This window comes from Delphinapterus leucas, chromosome 19 (assembly GCF_059928025.1).
Source record: "Delphinapterus leucas isolate spDelLeu-1000000601 "Yukka" chromosome 19, BTC_Dleu_Yukka2, whole genome shotgun sequence".
In the NCBI taxonomy this organism is placed as follows: domain Eukaryota; kingdom Metazoa; phylum Chordata; class Mammalia; order Artiodactyla; family Monodontidae; genus Delphinapterus; species Delphinapterus leucas.
Genome location: NC_143147.1, coordinates 46,544,891 through 46,560,095, shown reverse-complemented (window position 1 = coordinate 46,560,095; position 15,205 = coordinate 46,544,891). Strand labels below are relative to the sequence as shown.

Here is a 15,205-nt window from a genome sequence, read left to right as displayed (position 1 = left end):
GCCTAGCCCTCAACCTCTCTCCCACTCTGGTGGCCTCCCTCTCCCTGCATCCCTGCCCCATTACTCCCGAGGTAACCGTGGCCTGGATTTTGACCTTCGGTACTCTGACACACTTTGTCCCTTGTTGCAGCCCCCTACTTTCTATCCTCTGCTTAGTTATCTCACTTGTTCATTCTCCTTCTTTCAGACTGGGTGATGTTCACTCCTTAACTCTTCTTTTCCTCTTGGTGGGAATCAAATTTTCCTGTTAAGCTGCAGCCTTTTAAAACTGAAACTTCCTCATCTTTAACAATAAAGGATTTGTTGGATGTTTTAAAATAGGTAAAGGGTAAATGTGGGATCAGAGACATCAAAATTTTGGAATACAGGACCTAGTGGCGCTCCGTGAAAAATACAAAGTAGATCTTTTTGGAAGAACTGGAAGAGACATTAGAGACTGTATATGATCCAGTCCCTTCATCTTACAAATGGAGAAGTGGGTGCCGAGACAAGGGAATGAATTGCCAGAGGCCACTTGGCAAATCAGAGGCAGGACAGGAGACCAGGGCTCCTGCATCCTGGTCAGTGTTGCCTCAAAACATAAATAAATAACTTCCAAAAGAATTTATATGACATACTATTCAGCAATAAAAAGGAATAAACTACTGATACATGCTACAATGTGGATGGACCTTAAAAAACATCATGCTAAGTAAAAGAAGCCAGATGCAAAAGGCTACATATCGTACGATCCCATTTATATGAACTATCCGGAAAAGGCAGATTTATAGACAGAAAGCAGGATCAGTGGCTGCCTAGGGCTAGGAGCAGAAGCAGGGATGACCTGCAAACAGGCACAATGGAACTTTTTGGGGTGATGGAAATGATCTAAAACTGGAATGTGGTGATGGTTGCACAACTCTATAAATTTAATAAAATCATAGAATTATACATGTATAACAAGTGAATTTTATGGTATATAATTTATGCCTCAATCAAGCTGTTTAAAAAAAAAGGATTTAGATATGTTTATGGTTGAGAGATTTATGATGTATGTCAGACCCTGCTAATCTTTTAAGGGAACATCTAATGAAAAAGATATACCTACCCCCATGATATCCATAAAAGTTCACTGTGAAAGACATAAGATTTGGTTCTTTGACCTATGAAATACACAGGTTAGCATTCTTCATTTTTAAAAAGTGTCCTCCTCACTAAAATATGTAAGTTTCCTGAGGAGAACAGGCGTGTCTTTGTCCTCAGGCTAATTACTACACCTAGCACTGTGACCAGCATGCAGATGGTGCGTCACAAAAAATGAATTAAAATAAACTAGTTCTGCTGTGTCATGTGATTATGGGTACCTTGAGGGACCATCTGGTTTCTAGAGCAGTACCTCGGTGGGAAGAGTTTGCATCCCCTACACACCCCCAGGCCCCTCAGAGAGTAAAGTCTCTGGAGAGGAGATGCTGGTTGCATACATTCCCAGGAGACTGTATATAAACCAAAAGGCCTATTCGTTTCACCCCCTTTAGACCTCTCTCCTCTGCTATTGTCCCCATTTACCTTCTCCAGGTCAGCCTCAAAAATACAATGACCCGGGCTTCCCTGGTGGTGCAGTGGTTGAGGGTCCGCCTGCCGATGCAGGGGACACGGGTTCGTGCCCCGGTCCGGGAAGATTCCACATGCCGCGGAGCGGCTGGGCCCGTGAGCCATGGCGGCTGAGCCTGCGCATCCGGAGCCTGTGTTCCTCAACGGGAGAGGCCACAACAGTGAGAGGCCCATGTACTGGAAAAAAAAAAAAAAAATACAATGACCCCTGGAGCAAATAAGCTACAATACCCTAAACATTCTTCATCTAATTCCACACCTAATCCTTTTCCCTTCCCCTCACACCATGCGCCAAATCAGGAATCAAGTACCATGAAATCCAGTTCAAATATATTATAAATATAACAGAAGGGACAAGTGATGTGAAAGTTGGTCTCTAGTTTAATTTCCTTCAGTCCTAGGGCATAGGCTCAGAATTTGTTTTCAGAGCCAAGAATATTATCTAAAGGGCTTTTGTAATAGACAACTGTAAAATATCACCACAGATGCATCCTCAGTTTTATCTTCTGAACCTTGGATATGATATTCCCCCTCCCTCCCTGCAATTCCACCATCTTCATCACCAGCTTCAACTTCCAATCAGACCTCAGGGCCTTCTAGCATTACTCAGCTGACTCTGTGAGGCACTAATGATGCCCCCAGGACTTAAGTATTCGGTTTTTAGCCCATTATTTTGTGCTACCTTATGGGTAGCTTCATAATTCCTCTTCAGTCATTTTATATATGTTTGTCCTTTCTCCCCAGTTCTGAGCAAAGGGACCCATTTGCTCTGTTATTTCTTGTCAGCTACTAGTGCAAGCCACTGCGTCCGGCGATGTTGAGGCAATGTTGGTTGTTTTTCCAACTAATGTTTCTGATCACTCCTGAAGGCTGAGGCTAAAAGCCCTGCAGGAACTTCCCTGGTGGTCCAGTGGTTAAGGCTCCACGCGCCCAATGCTCGGGGCCCAGGTTTGATCCCTGGTCAGGGAACTAGATCCCACATGCCACAACTAAAAGATCCCACGTGCCACAACTAAGACCCAGAGCAGCCAAATATATAAATAAATAATAAATAAAGCAACACTATAAAAAAAAAAAAAAAGCCCTGCAGACTAAAAGTAGGGAAGGCTCCAGGTTCTGTGAGGTCTAATACTTATATAATTTGGGGGTTCCTCTTTAAGTTAAATAGTAAAATAATTATAGAATTAGGGAGAAGGACTTGGAAGGGTTCTGTGTAAGTGAGGGGATCTGACTCTTAAGTTTCATTAGCTTGATTGTAAATCTGTTTCTGACTGAAAAAAATGAAGCCTGGTTACATCCCATCCAACTCTTCGGCCCTGATCGATCAGGCGCCTATTCCTGGCTTTTCCTGTGGATATCCTGTACCCAGCACATCTATTCCACAGGAAGGTGCTGGCTCAACAAAATGGCCTTGACAGCCAAGTCTCTCTAGTGAAAAAGTCCCAAAGGGCTGGATTAACACTCCTCCCACTTAGTAAGTTGGAGGCACTTAGAATAATGCTCCTTTCAGAGCAGGTGATTTCTTGCTATGCATGGTGGAGGGTGAGGACCTTGTATCCAATTCTTCCTGGAAGACCCTGATGGCTCAAAGCCTCGAGGAGTTGCGTTGTTATGCAGCAGAAGGGCCTGGAATGTTCCAGTACATTCCACCAGTGGCCTCTGTGACCCCCTGCTTCTATTCAACTTGGGCAAAGCCTGGTAATCTACAAAGTAGCGTGTATTCTGCTGGGGTAGGAAGCAGCTTGGTCTTACTTCTTCCATGCCACTCTGATAGTATCATACAAGTTGGCACCTTCCTTGGAAGTCCCACCCAGAAGCTCCATCCAATTCTCTGACCTACTGGGTGTCTGCCCAGAATGTCAAGTCAGGGTCTAGATCTCAACCCTGTTAATTTTTTGGCCATATACACCCAATTTTGAATTCTCCCCCAAAAATTCTTCCTGGGATCTCTGAATCTGTGGTGGGTCTGCATTCCTCAGAATGCCCAAGAAGCTTGTGCCACCTGTGGAGACACTAACATCAGGGCCCCGGAAAGAAGGTCATATAATTAGGATACTATAGACCATATGCCCCAACTACACAGCATAAAAGAATACTTCTGAAAAAAAAAAAAAAAAGAATACTTCTGCTTTCTGGGAGCTTCCTATAGGCTAAGTAATTTGCACACATAATATCATTTAACCCTCAGTCTTAGTTATTATATCCTATCCAGTTGGTGTAACTATCCCCAATTCACAGGTGAGAAAACTGAGGCTCAGAAAGGTTAGGAAATGTATTGGAGGTTATCTAGCTAGAGAAGACAGGTTCATCTGCTTTCAAAGACTGTGTATAACCACTACTGGGGGGTTCAGTGGACTAGGTCAGAGGGATGCAGACCTAGAGGTCCACCCTTATCCAGAAGTTGAAGGTCAGAGTTAGGAATACAGACCAGATCCTATAACCCAGTTCCCTGCCTCCCTGTCCCCTCCCCTAGCCCTAAACTCTCTAGAACTCTGACTTTGTTTATAGTGCAGAGAAGCAGTGCTCAGAAATTATGGAGGTGAGTCTGGCAGGTTCCAAATGTTCTTGGTGAGGGAGTTGAACATTTTTTGGAACTCCTCCTTGAAAAAAGCATGGACTAAATGCACTTCCTTTCTCCAAGCTTCCTACCTTGGGGAAGGAGAGAGATGGGGAAGCTGGGGGATTTCCATTTAGGAGAAACCAGAGACGATCAAAGGAGGTAGAACAGTGGTGCTGCCCTTTAAGAAAGACTGCCAGAGCTCTGGAACTTGGACTCTTAAGAAACTTCTGTAAGGTGCCAAGTAAAGTGAGAAAGCTCTTCTTGGGGTCAAAAGAGGAGCTACAAGAGGAGGCCCTAGGGAAGACTTGGCAGAAAAGGGTGGGAAGGAAGTCAGACTCTATCCAGGACCAAAAGTGTGGTTTAATTCTGAACCCACCAAAACCAAAAAAAAGAAAGGGGCTCACCCCTTGACTCCCTACGTCCGGGGTGGGACAGCCAAATAAGGGGAACTCTTGCCGGACTGTGCTCTCCATTTTGACACAAAACACTGGCTGTACTGCCTGCCCAGCCTGCCAGAGAGCTGCTGGAAAGAGCCACTGACCGCTGCATTTGGTTGATAAATGATGGGCACCCCTGCCTGCTGCCCATTCTCTTTCTTTCTCCCTGCTTAGTTTGCAGCCTTCTGCCTGGCAGGGAGCCCCAGAAATAAGGGTGGGAGAGAAGGGTCCTCCAGACAGTATTTAATCCTTAGTGATTTATAGGCTGCTGGAAGGGGGTGGGGGGGAATGTCAGACAGGGGAAGCCCCTGGGACTAGTTTCCATGGTGCATCAGCACACCATTGACAAGAGTCTAAGTATTTTCCTGATGCCTGTGCCTTCAGGCCCATCTCTGAGAGATGATACAGCCCTTACCGCTCTGGTACCAGGTAGGATGAGACCAGCAGAGCTGGCTGGGAAATGAACATACAACCAAATCCTCAACCTTTACTTTAAGCCACACACTGCCGGGAGAGGGAAGAAATAAGTGAGGATGGGCAGCTCAATAGTTGTTTTTGGAGGATTTATTTTTTTAATGTACGAGAATTCTTTTGAACCCTCCATGGCTCTAAGAAAAATTATTTGAAATGTCCCTGCTTAAGGGGCCGGGGTGGGGGGTGGGGTAAATGCCAGGGATTGAAGGCTAAATGCCAGGGAGGCTGGTTGCAGGGATTCTTGGAACCAGGGCTATTGGCCTCCCTGCTGTGGGCTCAGGAATACCAGCCCCAGGCTCTGGTTGCCCTGAGAGATGCAGCCATTTTTACTTCTGATTGAAGGGCACCACCTTCTGGGATTTTCCCTTCTTTGGTGAAAACCTGAGTAGAATATGCCCAGGGAACCAATAGGGCATGTGCCCAAGAGTCTGGAGGGCACTGGAGATAACAATGTGAGAGGCAGGGTGAGATCAATGCTTTTTATAGTTTAGAGTTTTGTCCCTGTTGGTGGAGAGAAGATGCATTTTGTGAGAGTGTATGGTAATTGCCCTTCATAAGGATGATCTCAAAAGGTCAAGGGATGGGCCTTGAATAGCCCTAATGTCCCTGAAATAGTCTATTGTGTAGCTATTGTCCATACATGTAAAGGAACCCTTCTTGACCCTATTCATACTTTTCTGCCTCTGGGATTTCCCAAGTGAAAATTGTATTCTACTTCATCCCCAGACCCAAGTCTACCTCTTTTAAGCTTCAACAACAAAATGGTTCAACATACATTTCTTGAGCTCCTACTATGTGCCAGGCATCGTGCTAGGTGCTGGGAATATAGAGATAAATAACACACAGTCTCTTCTCTGGGGAGTCCACAGTCTAGTTTTTGAAAGATTTTCCTTCGCACTGACTTTTCGGATTTGGTAAATAAATCTGCATCTATCCCCTTTATATTTTCATATGCATGGATCATAGTCTCAGCTTCCATCTTTCCACAATCTTTAAAATTTTGCCTCATATGATAACCTCCATTTTCCCCTTGACCAATTTAGATAACTTTCTTTGGACTCTGATATGTCTTCTTAGGAGTTGAGTGACCAGAATTAGACAGGATATTTCATATACAAATGCTATATGAATGTGTGTATGAGAGTAATGCTATGTTGTCTAACTTCCTTCATTTTTCATTATTATTGCCATTCTTTCATACATCCAATAGTTACTGAGTACCTCTTAAGCACTATGTACTCTGCTGGGTGCTGAGAATGCAATGGTAAGTAAAATGGACACTGCTCTCATGAAACCTAGTCTGCGTATGTGTTGGGAGGACAGAAGCAAAGAATCCAAACAGTCACATAAATAGATATATAATTATAAACTGAGACAAATGTTATGAAGAAAAACGCTGGGTGCTGTAACCGTATAGAAATAAGGGCTTTGGTCTAGTCTGGAAGCTTCGGGAAATAGTTTCCTGAGGAAATGACATTTGACCTTAGAGCTGAAGGATTAGTGGAAAGAGGTGAAGAAGAGAATGAGGAAAGAACTTTCCAGACAGAGTAAAGAGTATGTGCAAAGATCCTGAGGTGGAAGGAACCAGGGGACTCCTGAGAACTGCAGGAAGGCCAATGAGGTTAAAGCCCAGAGAATGAGGTTGTGTGGGATGGGCTGGAGAATTAACCAAAGGGCAGATCATGCGGTCATTGCAGCCAGGTAAGAATTTCACTCTTTATCCTACAGAAGATCATGGAACCAAAGTCTTTACAGAAGAGCTTTATTTCCCAGATTATTAATGCTGCTTATACTTGTCTTGAAGGGGAACAGTAATGATAGTCTGAACTGTTAGGAACTTTCCCAGTTTCCTGGCATGGTGTGGCTATGTCTGGCTGGCCCTGGGGAGGCCCAAAGCTGATGAACCGGCCCCAGCCTGGCAGCCCTCAGGCAAGGGATGGACACTGTCAGTATGGACAGAGGGGCAGGGGTGGAGGGTGGGTGGAGTGCTTTGCCTGAGGTATCAGCCCCACAGTGACATTTGGAACAGCCCCAAGCCTATGGCTCTTGTTCCTTGATAAGTCTATCATGTGTACCCCCCCCCATTTAAATGGTCTTCTCACCCTGCCACCCTTCCTACAGCAGCTGTGTGCCCCACCCAATCTGGGGAAGGCCTCTGGATAAGAACTCTGACTCTGCCCAGAACCTGAGGTCTTGGCCTTCTGAGTTCAGGCCTTAGTACTGTCTGGAACCATGTATATACATATCCCTGATAGTTTGGAGTTATTAATGGAAGCCATGGGAGAATAGGGTCATGATGGTTGGACTTGGCCTTTCTGAAGCCCTCTCTTTCCTTCCAGGCCTATCTTTGGAGAATGTGGTCTGGTGTAGTGACATCTACTGGCAAGGCTAGGCAGGTAAAAAAAATGACCAGATGCCCACTCATCCTCAAGTAATTTCCAGACTAGTAAGAAAATCATCCTTAACTCCTGAGACTGGGTTGGGTCAGTAATCGCAGTTGGTTACAGCAAGACTAAGAAGAGCAGGGTTGTGAGTTTGGACCATGTTATGTGCTGATTTACCTTAAATAGAGAAATTATTTTCCTAGTTGTAGCTCACATCCCTCACCCTGGCAGTTGATTCACATTTGGGTACAATTAGTCACAAGGGAGATTGACTGAGCATGTGTAAGTGACTCAGAGAGAACCATTCCTGGCCCCAGTTCCTGGGAAAGCATCTTCCAACAAATGAAATGACCCTCAGTTTACAAACGGCAGAAGGCAGGGTCATTTTTCATCCTCCTGAAGTTGACTGGTTTGCGAATATTTTTCCTAGTACTCAGTTTCTCCTAGGTCATCAGGAAAATAGTGTCAACACGACCATCTTCAAAGTTTCTATAGTGGGCAAGAGTGACTACAGCTTTTAAAGCGGCCCCTCAGTTCTTGCTGAGGTAAGACATAACCTGCCTCCCCACTGCTTTCATCCACGTCATCTACACATTCTGTTCATAATATCATTCTCCTTCTTAATAGCATGCATACTTGACAAAGAGTTTACCACTAGAGGTAATAGGAAAGCCAGAGAGAAAGAGTGAGGAGAAACAACTAGAGAAATCATTATGAAGCAAATCTTCTGCTTTCTTAGTAACACTGATTCCATAGCTGAATATGGCTCAGACAAAGCATCTTTCACACAAACTTAAAAGAAAATCATCAAGACCTCAGTAGAGAAATGAGTAATACATAGGATTTCATGGAAGAGGAAACAGGACTAGTAAAGAAACACATGGAAGACTGAAGTCTATCCTAACTAGAAATAAAATGAAAAGCACATTTGAGGTGCAGTTTTCATTTTTTTACTAAACTTGCAAGATTTTATTAAGTGGTAACACTCAGTTCTGGGAACATCTTAAAATTGGTATCCTCCCACAATGATGGTGACACTTTAAATTTGGGCAAGTCTTTGGGGAAAGAAATAAAGCAACGTATAAGAGGCAGAAATAAAAACAGGAGAGCTACAGATGCATGCAGACTCTCACTGCAGCATTATTTGACTTAAAAGACGCTCAATAATCCCAAATAGGGGAGTGAGGGCACATTATGTCACAAAGCCACATTGCAATGGCACACGGCAATTACAATTACAATTATGAGGACTACAGAGAAACACGGGAAATATTGAGAATGTGTAAAAAATATGAAATTTCATGTAAACAATGAGTGCATTTATACAAAACGTGTACATGTAATAAAATGTACACATGTGGAGAAAAATTGGAAGGCAATATGCAAAAAATAAAAATAGCTCTATGGCACCAGTGAGATTAAGGATGTCTTTTATTTTTTCAGACATTTATTTAGTGTTATTATACTGTGTTAGTAACTTTTGAAAAGGTGGAGGGGGTTGGTGCCTGTGAACATCATACTCCCCCAGCCCCTTCCTATACACACTTGTCCTAAATCGTCAGCTGGAGGAGGAAAAGACCATGTGTGTTTATTCACAGTGTGCACTCAGCTCCTACCCAATGCCTAGCACTTATCAGATGTTCAATAAGTTGGATGAATAAATGAAAATGTCTGCAGTCTAAAAAGTCCCAACCCATGATCACTGGGTACATTCTATCCTGGGGAATAAAGAATTTGGTTTTGCTAGAATTAAAAATAAAAAAAGAAGGCCCATCCATAACAGCAATTCCCTGGTTTTCTTGATAAGTGAATTTGGGCATGGAGAACCCAGGGATAGACAGTCTGTTAAAGCAAACCCAATTACCACCCAGGAACATATGTTGCCCTGAGGCCTCTGCTGCCATAACAACATTGCGTAACTATAACTACAGCCCTGGAGGCTCTGGCCCTGTCAAATAAGGAAAAGGATGTCTTCATTGTATGAGGGCTTTGTGCTCAGATTGGCTTCCCCAGGGAGCTTGGATGGGGAAAGGGAGGTAGATAAGTGGAAGAAAGGGGGAGATGAAGGGCAGGAGTGGGAGAAGAACTGCTACTGAATCAGGATCAGAGTGATTTTTTTTTTTTACTTTTAGCAATTTTCAAAATGCAGTTATTTGACTATTTAGTTTTGGCCGTTATTTATAACCCCAGCTACAGAGGTGGGCAACAGTGACTGAGCCTGCTGGGATCTGTCCAATACCTTCCCCCAGGGCGGGGCTGGGGTGGGTGGTGGATAAGGTGATCCAAGAACCAAATTAACAAGTGACCAAGAAGGTAAGAGAAGTTTCAGGCCATCTCCAGCAAGAGTAAGAAAGGAGGGACCACTAATGACCTCACTGACTCTATTTTTTTCAATTAAAAAGAAGTATTTACTTACTTGTTTATTTATTTATTTATTTCTGCTGACTCTATTTTTAAGGCAGCTGTGAGTGAAAAGATTTTAATATGAATTATGGTCACATCAGCAAATTCTGAGATTCTTGCAGAGGGACAGAGACTAGGCCAATACTTTTACTCAGAAGTTGCGAGATTGGCCTGGCTACACTAGCATTGTCTTTAAAAGGTCAAGGCATGCTCTCCCACCTTACAGGACAGTTATCTGCACACAGAGGAAACTGCTATCCCTAACCCCTCCTGGTCAAAAAGAGGCTTAGAGGTGAGAGGGTGGCTGGTTCTGTGCAAGTCTTTCCTAACTGAGCCAACACCTGGCAGTGGCCACACCATTTACTGAGCCCTTTTAGATGCCAGCAAGGGAGAAGCTGGAGACGATGTGGCCAGCCAGGCAAGGCTCCCAACCTCCAGGAAATCCCAGGCCTTTGAAGCAAACAATGGACAACTACACTTTATGTTTGAAATATGGTACCCACCATTTTACTGGCAAGGGGAGCATTTGAAAGGAAATTGAAGGATCTTTTAGGGAGCTTCAAATGTAACTGAGGAGACAAGATACAGGTATGAGAAAGAAACTTCATAAGAACATACACAAAAGATTACCCTCGCTACTCCTGCCCTGTTTGGTTCCTCCTCAGCTCTGGGTAAGGGTATTATTATGGAAGCATTCTGACTGGTCTCCCTGCCACTCTGATCAGTCCCCCTCACAGCTTTCAGAAAGAGATCTCTAAAGTTCAAGTCTAATCGTGGGACTCCTCTGATTAAAGTCCTTCAGAGATTCCCCCTCACCTCCAGCCCAGGCTCCTCAGCAGGGCATTCAAGGCTCTGCATGAACTGGTTCCCAAAACCATTCATGCCTCTTCTTATGTCAACCACTCCAAATCCAGTCATGCCCTTAGTCACCCACACGCCGTACTGCTCCACACCTCTGTGCTTTTTGCACATGCTGTTCCCTCTGCATAGAAAGCCCTTACTCTCCTTGTCCGCTGGCAAACTTATTCGTCCTATGAAGTTCTACTCGTTTCACCTCCTCTATGCATCCTTTCCTAAACTCTCCTGATAAAACCGTCCACTTCCTCCTCTGTAGCACTTCTGAACCTTGCTCATCTTTCTATTTTTCCATTAATACTCTTATAGTGTTTTGGAACAACAAGCTTACCGGCCTGTGGAAACACGATGTTTTATCCATCTTGCTTTGACTCAATGCCTGACATATAATGCCTGGGTAATCATCGAGACCATATAAAGCTATATTCACAAACATTAAGATGTTACTGCCATAACTAGGGTAACTGGAATAATAAATAGCAGTAACAACAGCCATTTATTGCCAGAGTAAGAGCACTTACTCTGTCAGGAACTGTGCTAAGCTCTCTATAACAATCATTTCCTTTAATCCTTATAACAACCCTGTGAAGTGGCTATTCGCATCTCCACTTCACAGATGAGAAAACTCAAGCACAGGTAAATTTTATAACTTGTCCAAGAGCAATGCAGACAGAAAGCGACAGAGCTAAAATTCAAATCCAGATCTGACATCAAACCCTGTACTGGACGCTAGAAGACCTGATGAGTAAAACAAAGAGGAGTTGTGTTCCTCTTACTTTTTAGGGAAGGAGAGAGGGAAACAGAACATCTACCAAACTGTATAAGGAAAAGTACACATAAAGCAGTAAGTGCAAAATAACATAAATCACTATGCCCTAATACCTTAGGAAGAATAAATCAGGAAAGACCTTCTGAAGAAATAGTAAAGAAGGTTGCGAGATGCATCAAGGCAGGAAGAAAAGCCTGTGTGAAAGCATAAAAGCAGGAAGAGCAGTGGAGCTACCCATGTGAAGTCTGGCGTACGAGTACGGGCAGGGGGCAACTGGTAAAAGGCTTTGAAATGAACATCAGTTCCTGCTTTGTGCAATAACTGTATCATGATGAAAATAAAACTCAAAGTAAAGATTATGTTTGGTTCAAAAAAAGAAAGGAAGAGAGCAAAAAGCTTTTAGGATTTCCCCTTCCCCATTCTAAATATACCTAGCTAAAAAAAAAAAGGGACCTCCCTGGTGGCGCAGTGGTTAAGAATCCGCCTGCCAATGCAGGGGACACAGGTTTGATCCCTGGTCCAGGAAGATCCCACATGCCAGGGAGCAGCTGAGCCCGTGCGCCACAACTACTGAACTACTGAGCCCACGTGCTGCAACTACTGAAGCCCATGCACCTAGAGGCTGTGCTCTGCAACGAGAAGCCACCGCAATGAGAAGCCCACGCACTGCAACGAAGACCCAATGCAGCCAAAAAAAAAAAAATATATATATATATATATATATATATATACACACACACACCTAGCTGTTTGACTTTCATCTTTAGTACACACCTTTCTTACGATCACATTTCTACCTTCTTGGTGTTAGTTTTTTCATCTTTCTGCCAGAGGGTACACCTTCCCAGGACAAGAACCATGTCTAAAGGAAACTGTAAACTCTTTTAATGCTACCTGCAGTGTTTGAAAATTCGGTGTAAGGGATTAACTAATGTTGAACATCTGTAATGCTGGTGTTTGTATTTTGAATGGCTAAGTCAGGATTTTATTCTAAAACACTAATTTCTAGGGAGGGATACTTCACCATCTTCGAGTGCTATACATTCAGAGACTGTGAAACAGTAAACATATTCTGATTGACTAGCAAGAATTTACTGTACATAGAGCATGGTCTGGGTACTATTTATTTATTTATTATTTTTGGATGCGTTGGGTCTTCGTTGCTGCGCGCAGGCTTTTCTCTGGTTGCAGGAAGCCGTGGCTACTCTTCACTGCGGTGTGCAGGCTTCTCATTGCGGTGTCTTCCCTTGCTGTGGAGCACAGGCTCTAGGCGCATGGGTTTCAGTAGTTATGGCGTGTGGGCTCAGTACTTGTGGCTTGCGGGCTCTAGAGCACAGGCTCAGTAGTTGTGGCGCACGGGCTTAGCTGCTCCGCGGCATGTGGGATCTTCCCGGAACAGGGCCCGAACCTGTGTCCCCTGAATTGGCAGGTGGGTTCTTAACCACTGTGCCACCAGGGAAGCCCAGCTCTGGGTAATATTAAGGATGGTATAAAAGAAATGAGATATGCTCTTAACATTAGAGCTCCTTACCAATAGTCGGGGAGCCACAACATCCAAGAGTAGCCTCAGGAACACTCCAGTTAGTGCAAAATAACAGTAATAGTGTGAAATTAAATGCTTAAGTCCTGAGGGGATACAAAAGAAGAAGAAACATGAGCCTTTTCCAAACAAGCTCTTATGTACAATTCAACCTAAGTAAATTATTCAAAGGTATTTATAGTAAACACTAAAAGCTAAACACTAAATACTAAAAGCTTCCTGTGTTAACACCAGCCCAGGATATCTCCAAGGAGAGTACTAACCGAGGGTCTGGACCTTCAATTCTTCAGAGTCCTCTGTTCAGCGCATTAATCAGTTGTTTACCTTCTGCGGCTTTGTTCCTTCGCTCAGCTCCAGGGGGAAATCTCCATCTTAGCTAGCCTCAGGTAAAACGGGGGTCCAGGATGCTAACTTAATGACTGAGCGGGGCTGGATTCCACCCATGAGCTCTGGGCCAAGGCTTGGTCTTCTCAAGGCTTTTCTTCCAGCGAGTCTAATTCCTCAATGCCTGCTGTCCACTTCCCAGCCTTTTCTTATGACTCTTCTAGCCTTACATCTTCCAAAACTTCTCCTTTCAAGGCGCTCTCACTATTATTTAAAAATCAACGCCTTTCTGAGCTCCAGCTTTACTAAAAATATTCCTTCCTCCTCCCCCTTCCCCCAACTCCTGGCTCAAGCATCCGCATTTCGAGAGGTCACTTGGGCTAACGGGTTCGATGCTTCTCCGGCTCTGACATGGCGCACACAAAACACACACACTCTCACCCTGCAGGCCACCCAAGGCTCTCAAATCCATACAGAATGTGCTCACCACAGAACTAAATTGGTAATTCTTTGGAGCTACAGCTTCTGGAGAATGGTTCTGTCTCCTTTCGCGAGTGAACGGGATTACCTACTTGCTGTTCGCTAAGGGCAAGGACAATGTCTCCTCTACCAGACAAGAAACTTCCCGATGATAGACACTACCCTTTCGTTCCTTTCACAAGCCCCCATTCTCACCACTTTGAGACACAAGATGGTTGTTAAAATATAGTTTCTTCTGCAAAATATCCCTTCCCAACTTTGAGTTTATGTCATAAACGGAAACGTCCTTTAGCCAATTCGGCGACGAAGGGGTTAAACCCCAGCAACCTGATGGATTCTGGGGCTTTCCTTCTCCGACTTCGGAAATTAAAACGACCGGGAAGGGAAATGTTGCCCAAGGTAAAGATGAGAACCGTTAACTTCAACTGTCGGGCTTCTGCCCCAAACAGGAATGGCTACCCACGCCTACAAAGGGTGCCATTCCCCTAACTAAGCACGGCTCACGCCGGTTTCCACCATCGGTGTCACTTCCTGACCAAGTCCAAAATGGCGCTCAGTAGCCTCACCGGAGGAACGAACCTCCCAGCATCCTCTCTGACCCGTAACGTCAGGTGACGCGAACCCCAGCCGGAAATAGAGGAAAAAGCGCCTCAGCCCGCGGCGCCTGCGCAGAAGGCTGTAGACGCTGTGAAGCAGGAGGCACTTGGGATCGTACGCAGGATTGGGACTGCTACAGAGGCCGCCACGGAGCCCGCCGGAGCCACCGTTCCTACTGCTGCTGCCGCCGCTGCCCGAATCGGAACCGTCGGGCCGCAGCCGCCGGCAATGCCGCGAAGGAAGGTGAGAGGAACGGGACAGGAGGGATGGCGGGTTTCTAAGGACAGTCTTTTGAGCAACGTGACGCAGTTGGCCACGCCTCACAGTGGTTGGATTCCAACTTCCCGCTCCCCCGAATCTAGCTCAGCAATCCTCTCTTCTGCCCATACCCAACAGAAAAATGTGGGCCCGACCCTGGCCTCGGCCTATGCTTGCAACTATTCCCGCCCTCTGCTTGCCTGGCTCGGAGGCGTTCTTCTCGTTAATTGGTCGCTGAAACGTCTAGTAGCATATTGATTGGCTGGTGACACCGCCCATTTGGGCTCAACGGTCACCTCCCCGCATGTGGGGGCGGTGTCTGGGCCCGGCCCCACCGCTCTCCTACTGGCGGTAGAGAACGATCCCTTTTCTCTTGATTGGCTGGGCTTGGCAGTCTGTCCTGTGGGGGCGCGGTTTAGCGGGGCCGCGATTGGGTGGCACGAATCCCCCTCTCTTCCGTCTGGAGATGCTCGTAGGAGGAGAGGCGGGGTTTTGGAGCATCCTTCCTTTCCCCGCGGGGGACACAACAAAGCA

At 45.1% G+C, this 15,205-nt stretch overlaps 1 protein-coding gene and 1 long non-coding RNA gene across 3 annotated transcripts in view; one reads left to right on the top strand and one right to left on the bottom strand.

Annotated features, from left to right (window-relative positions):
• Window positions 1-1,773: 1,773 nt before the first annotated feature.
• Window positions 1,774-14,897, bottom strand: LOC111166298 (uncharacterized). Its single transcript, XR_002642583.3, has 3 exons — window positions 13,276-14,897; window positions 13,004-13,098; window positions 1,774-12,889 (listed from the first exon to the last, which is right to left on the bottom strand). It is a non-coding gene; the product is annotated as an uncharacterized LOC111166298 (long non-coding RNA).
• KAT7 (lysine acetyltransferase 7) overlaps window positions 14,367-15,205 on the top strand; it is a 45,917-nt gene continuing 45,078 nt past the window's right edge. For both annotated transcript variants that reach the window (XM_022557843.3, XM_022557841.3), the window contains exon 1: window positions 14,367-14,656. In XM_022557843.3, the coding sequence (XP_022413551.1) occupies window positions 14,642-14,656 (15 nt within the window). In that variant the 5' untranslated portion in view covers window positions 14,367-14,641. The remainder of the gene's footprint in view (window positions 14,657-15,205) is intronic.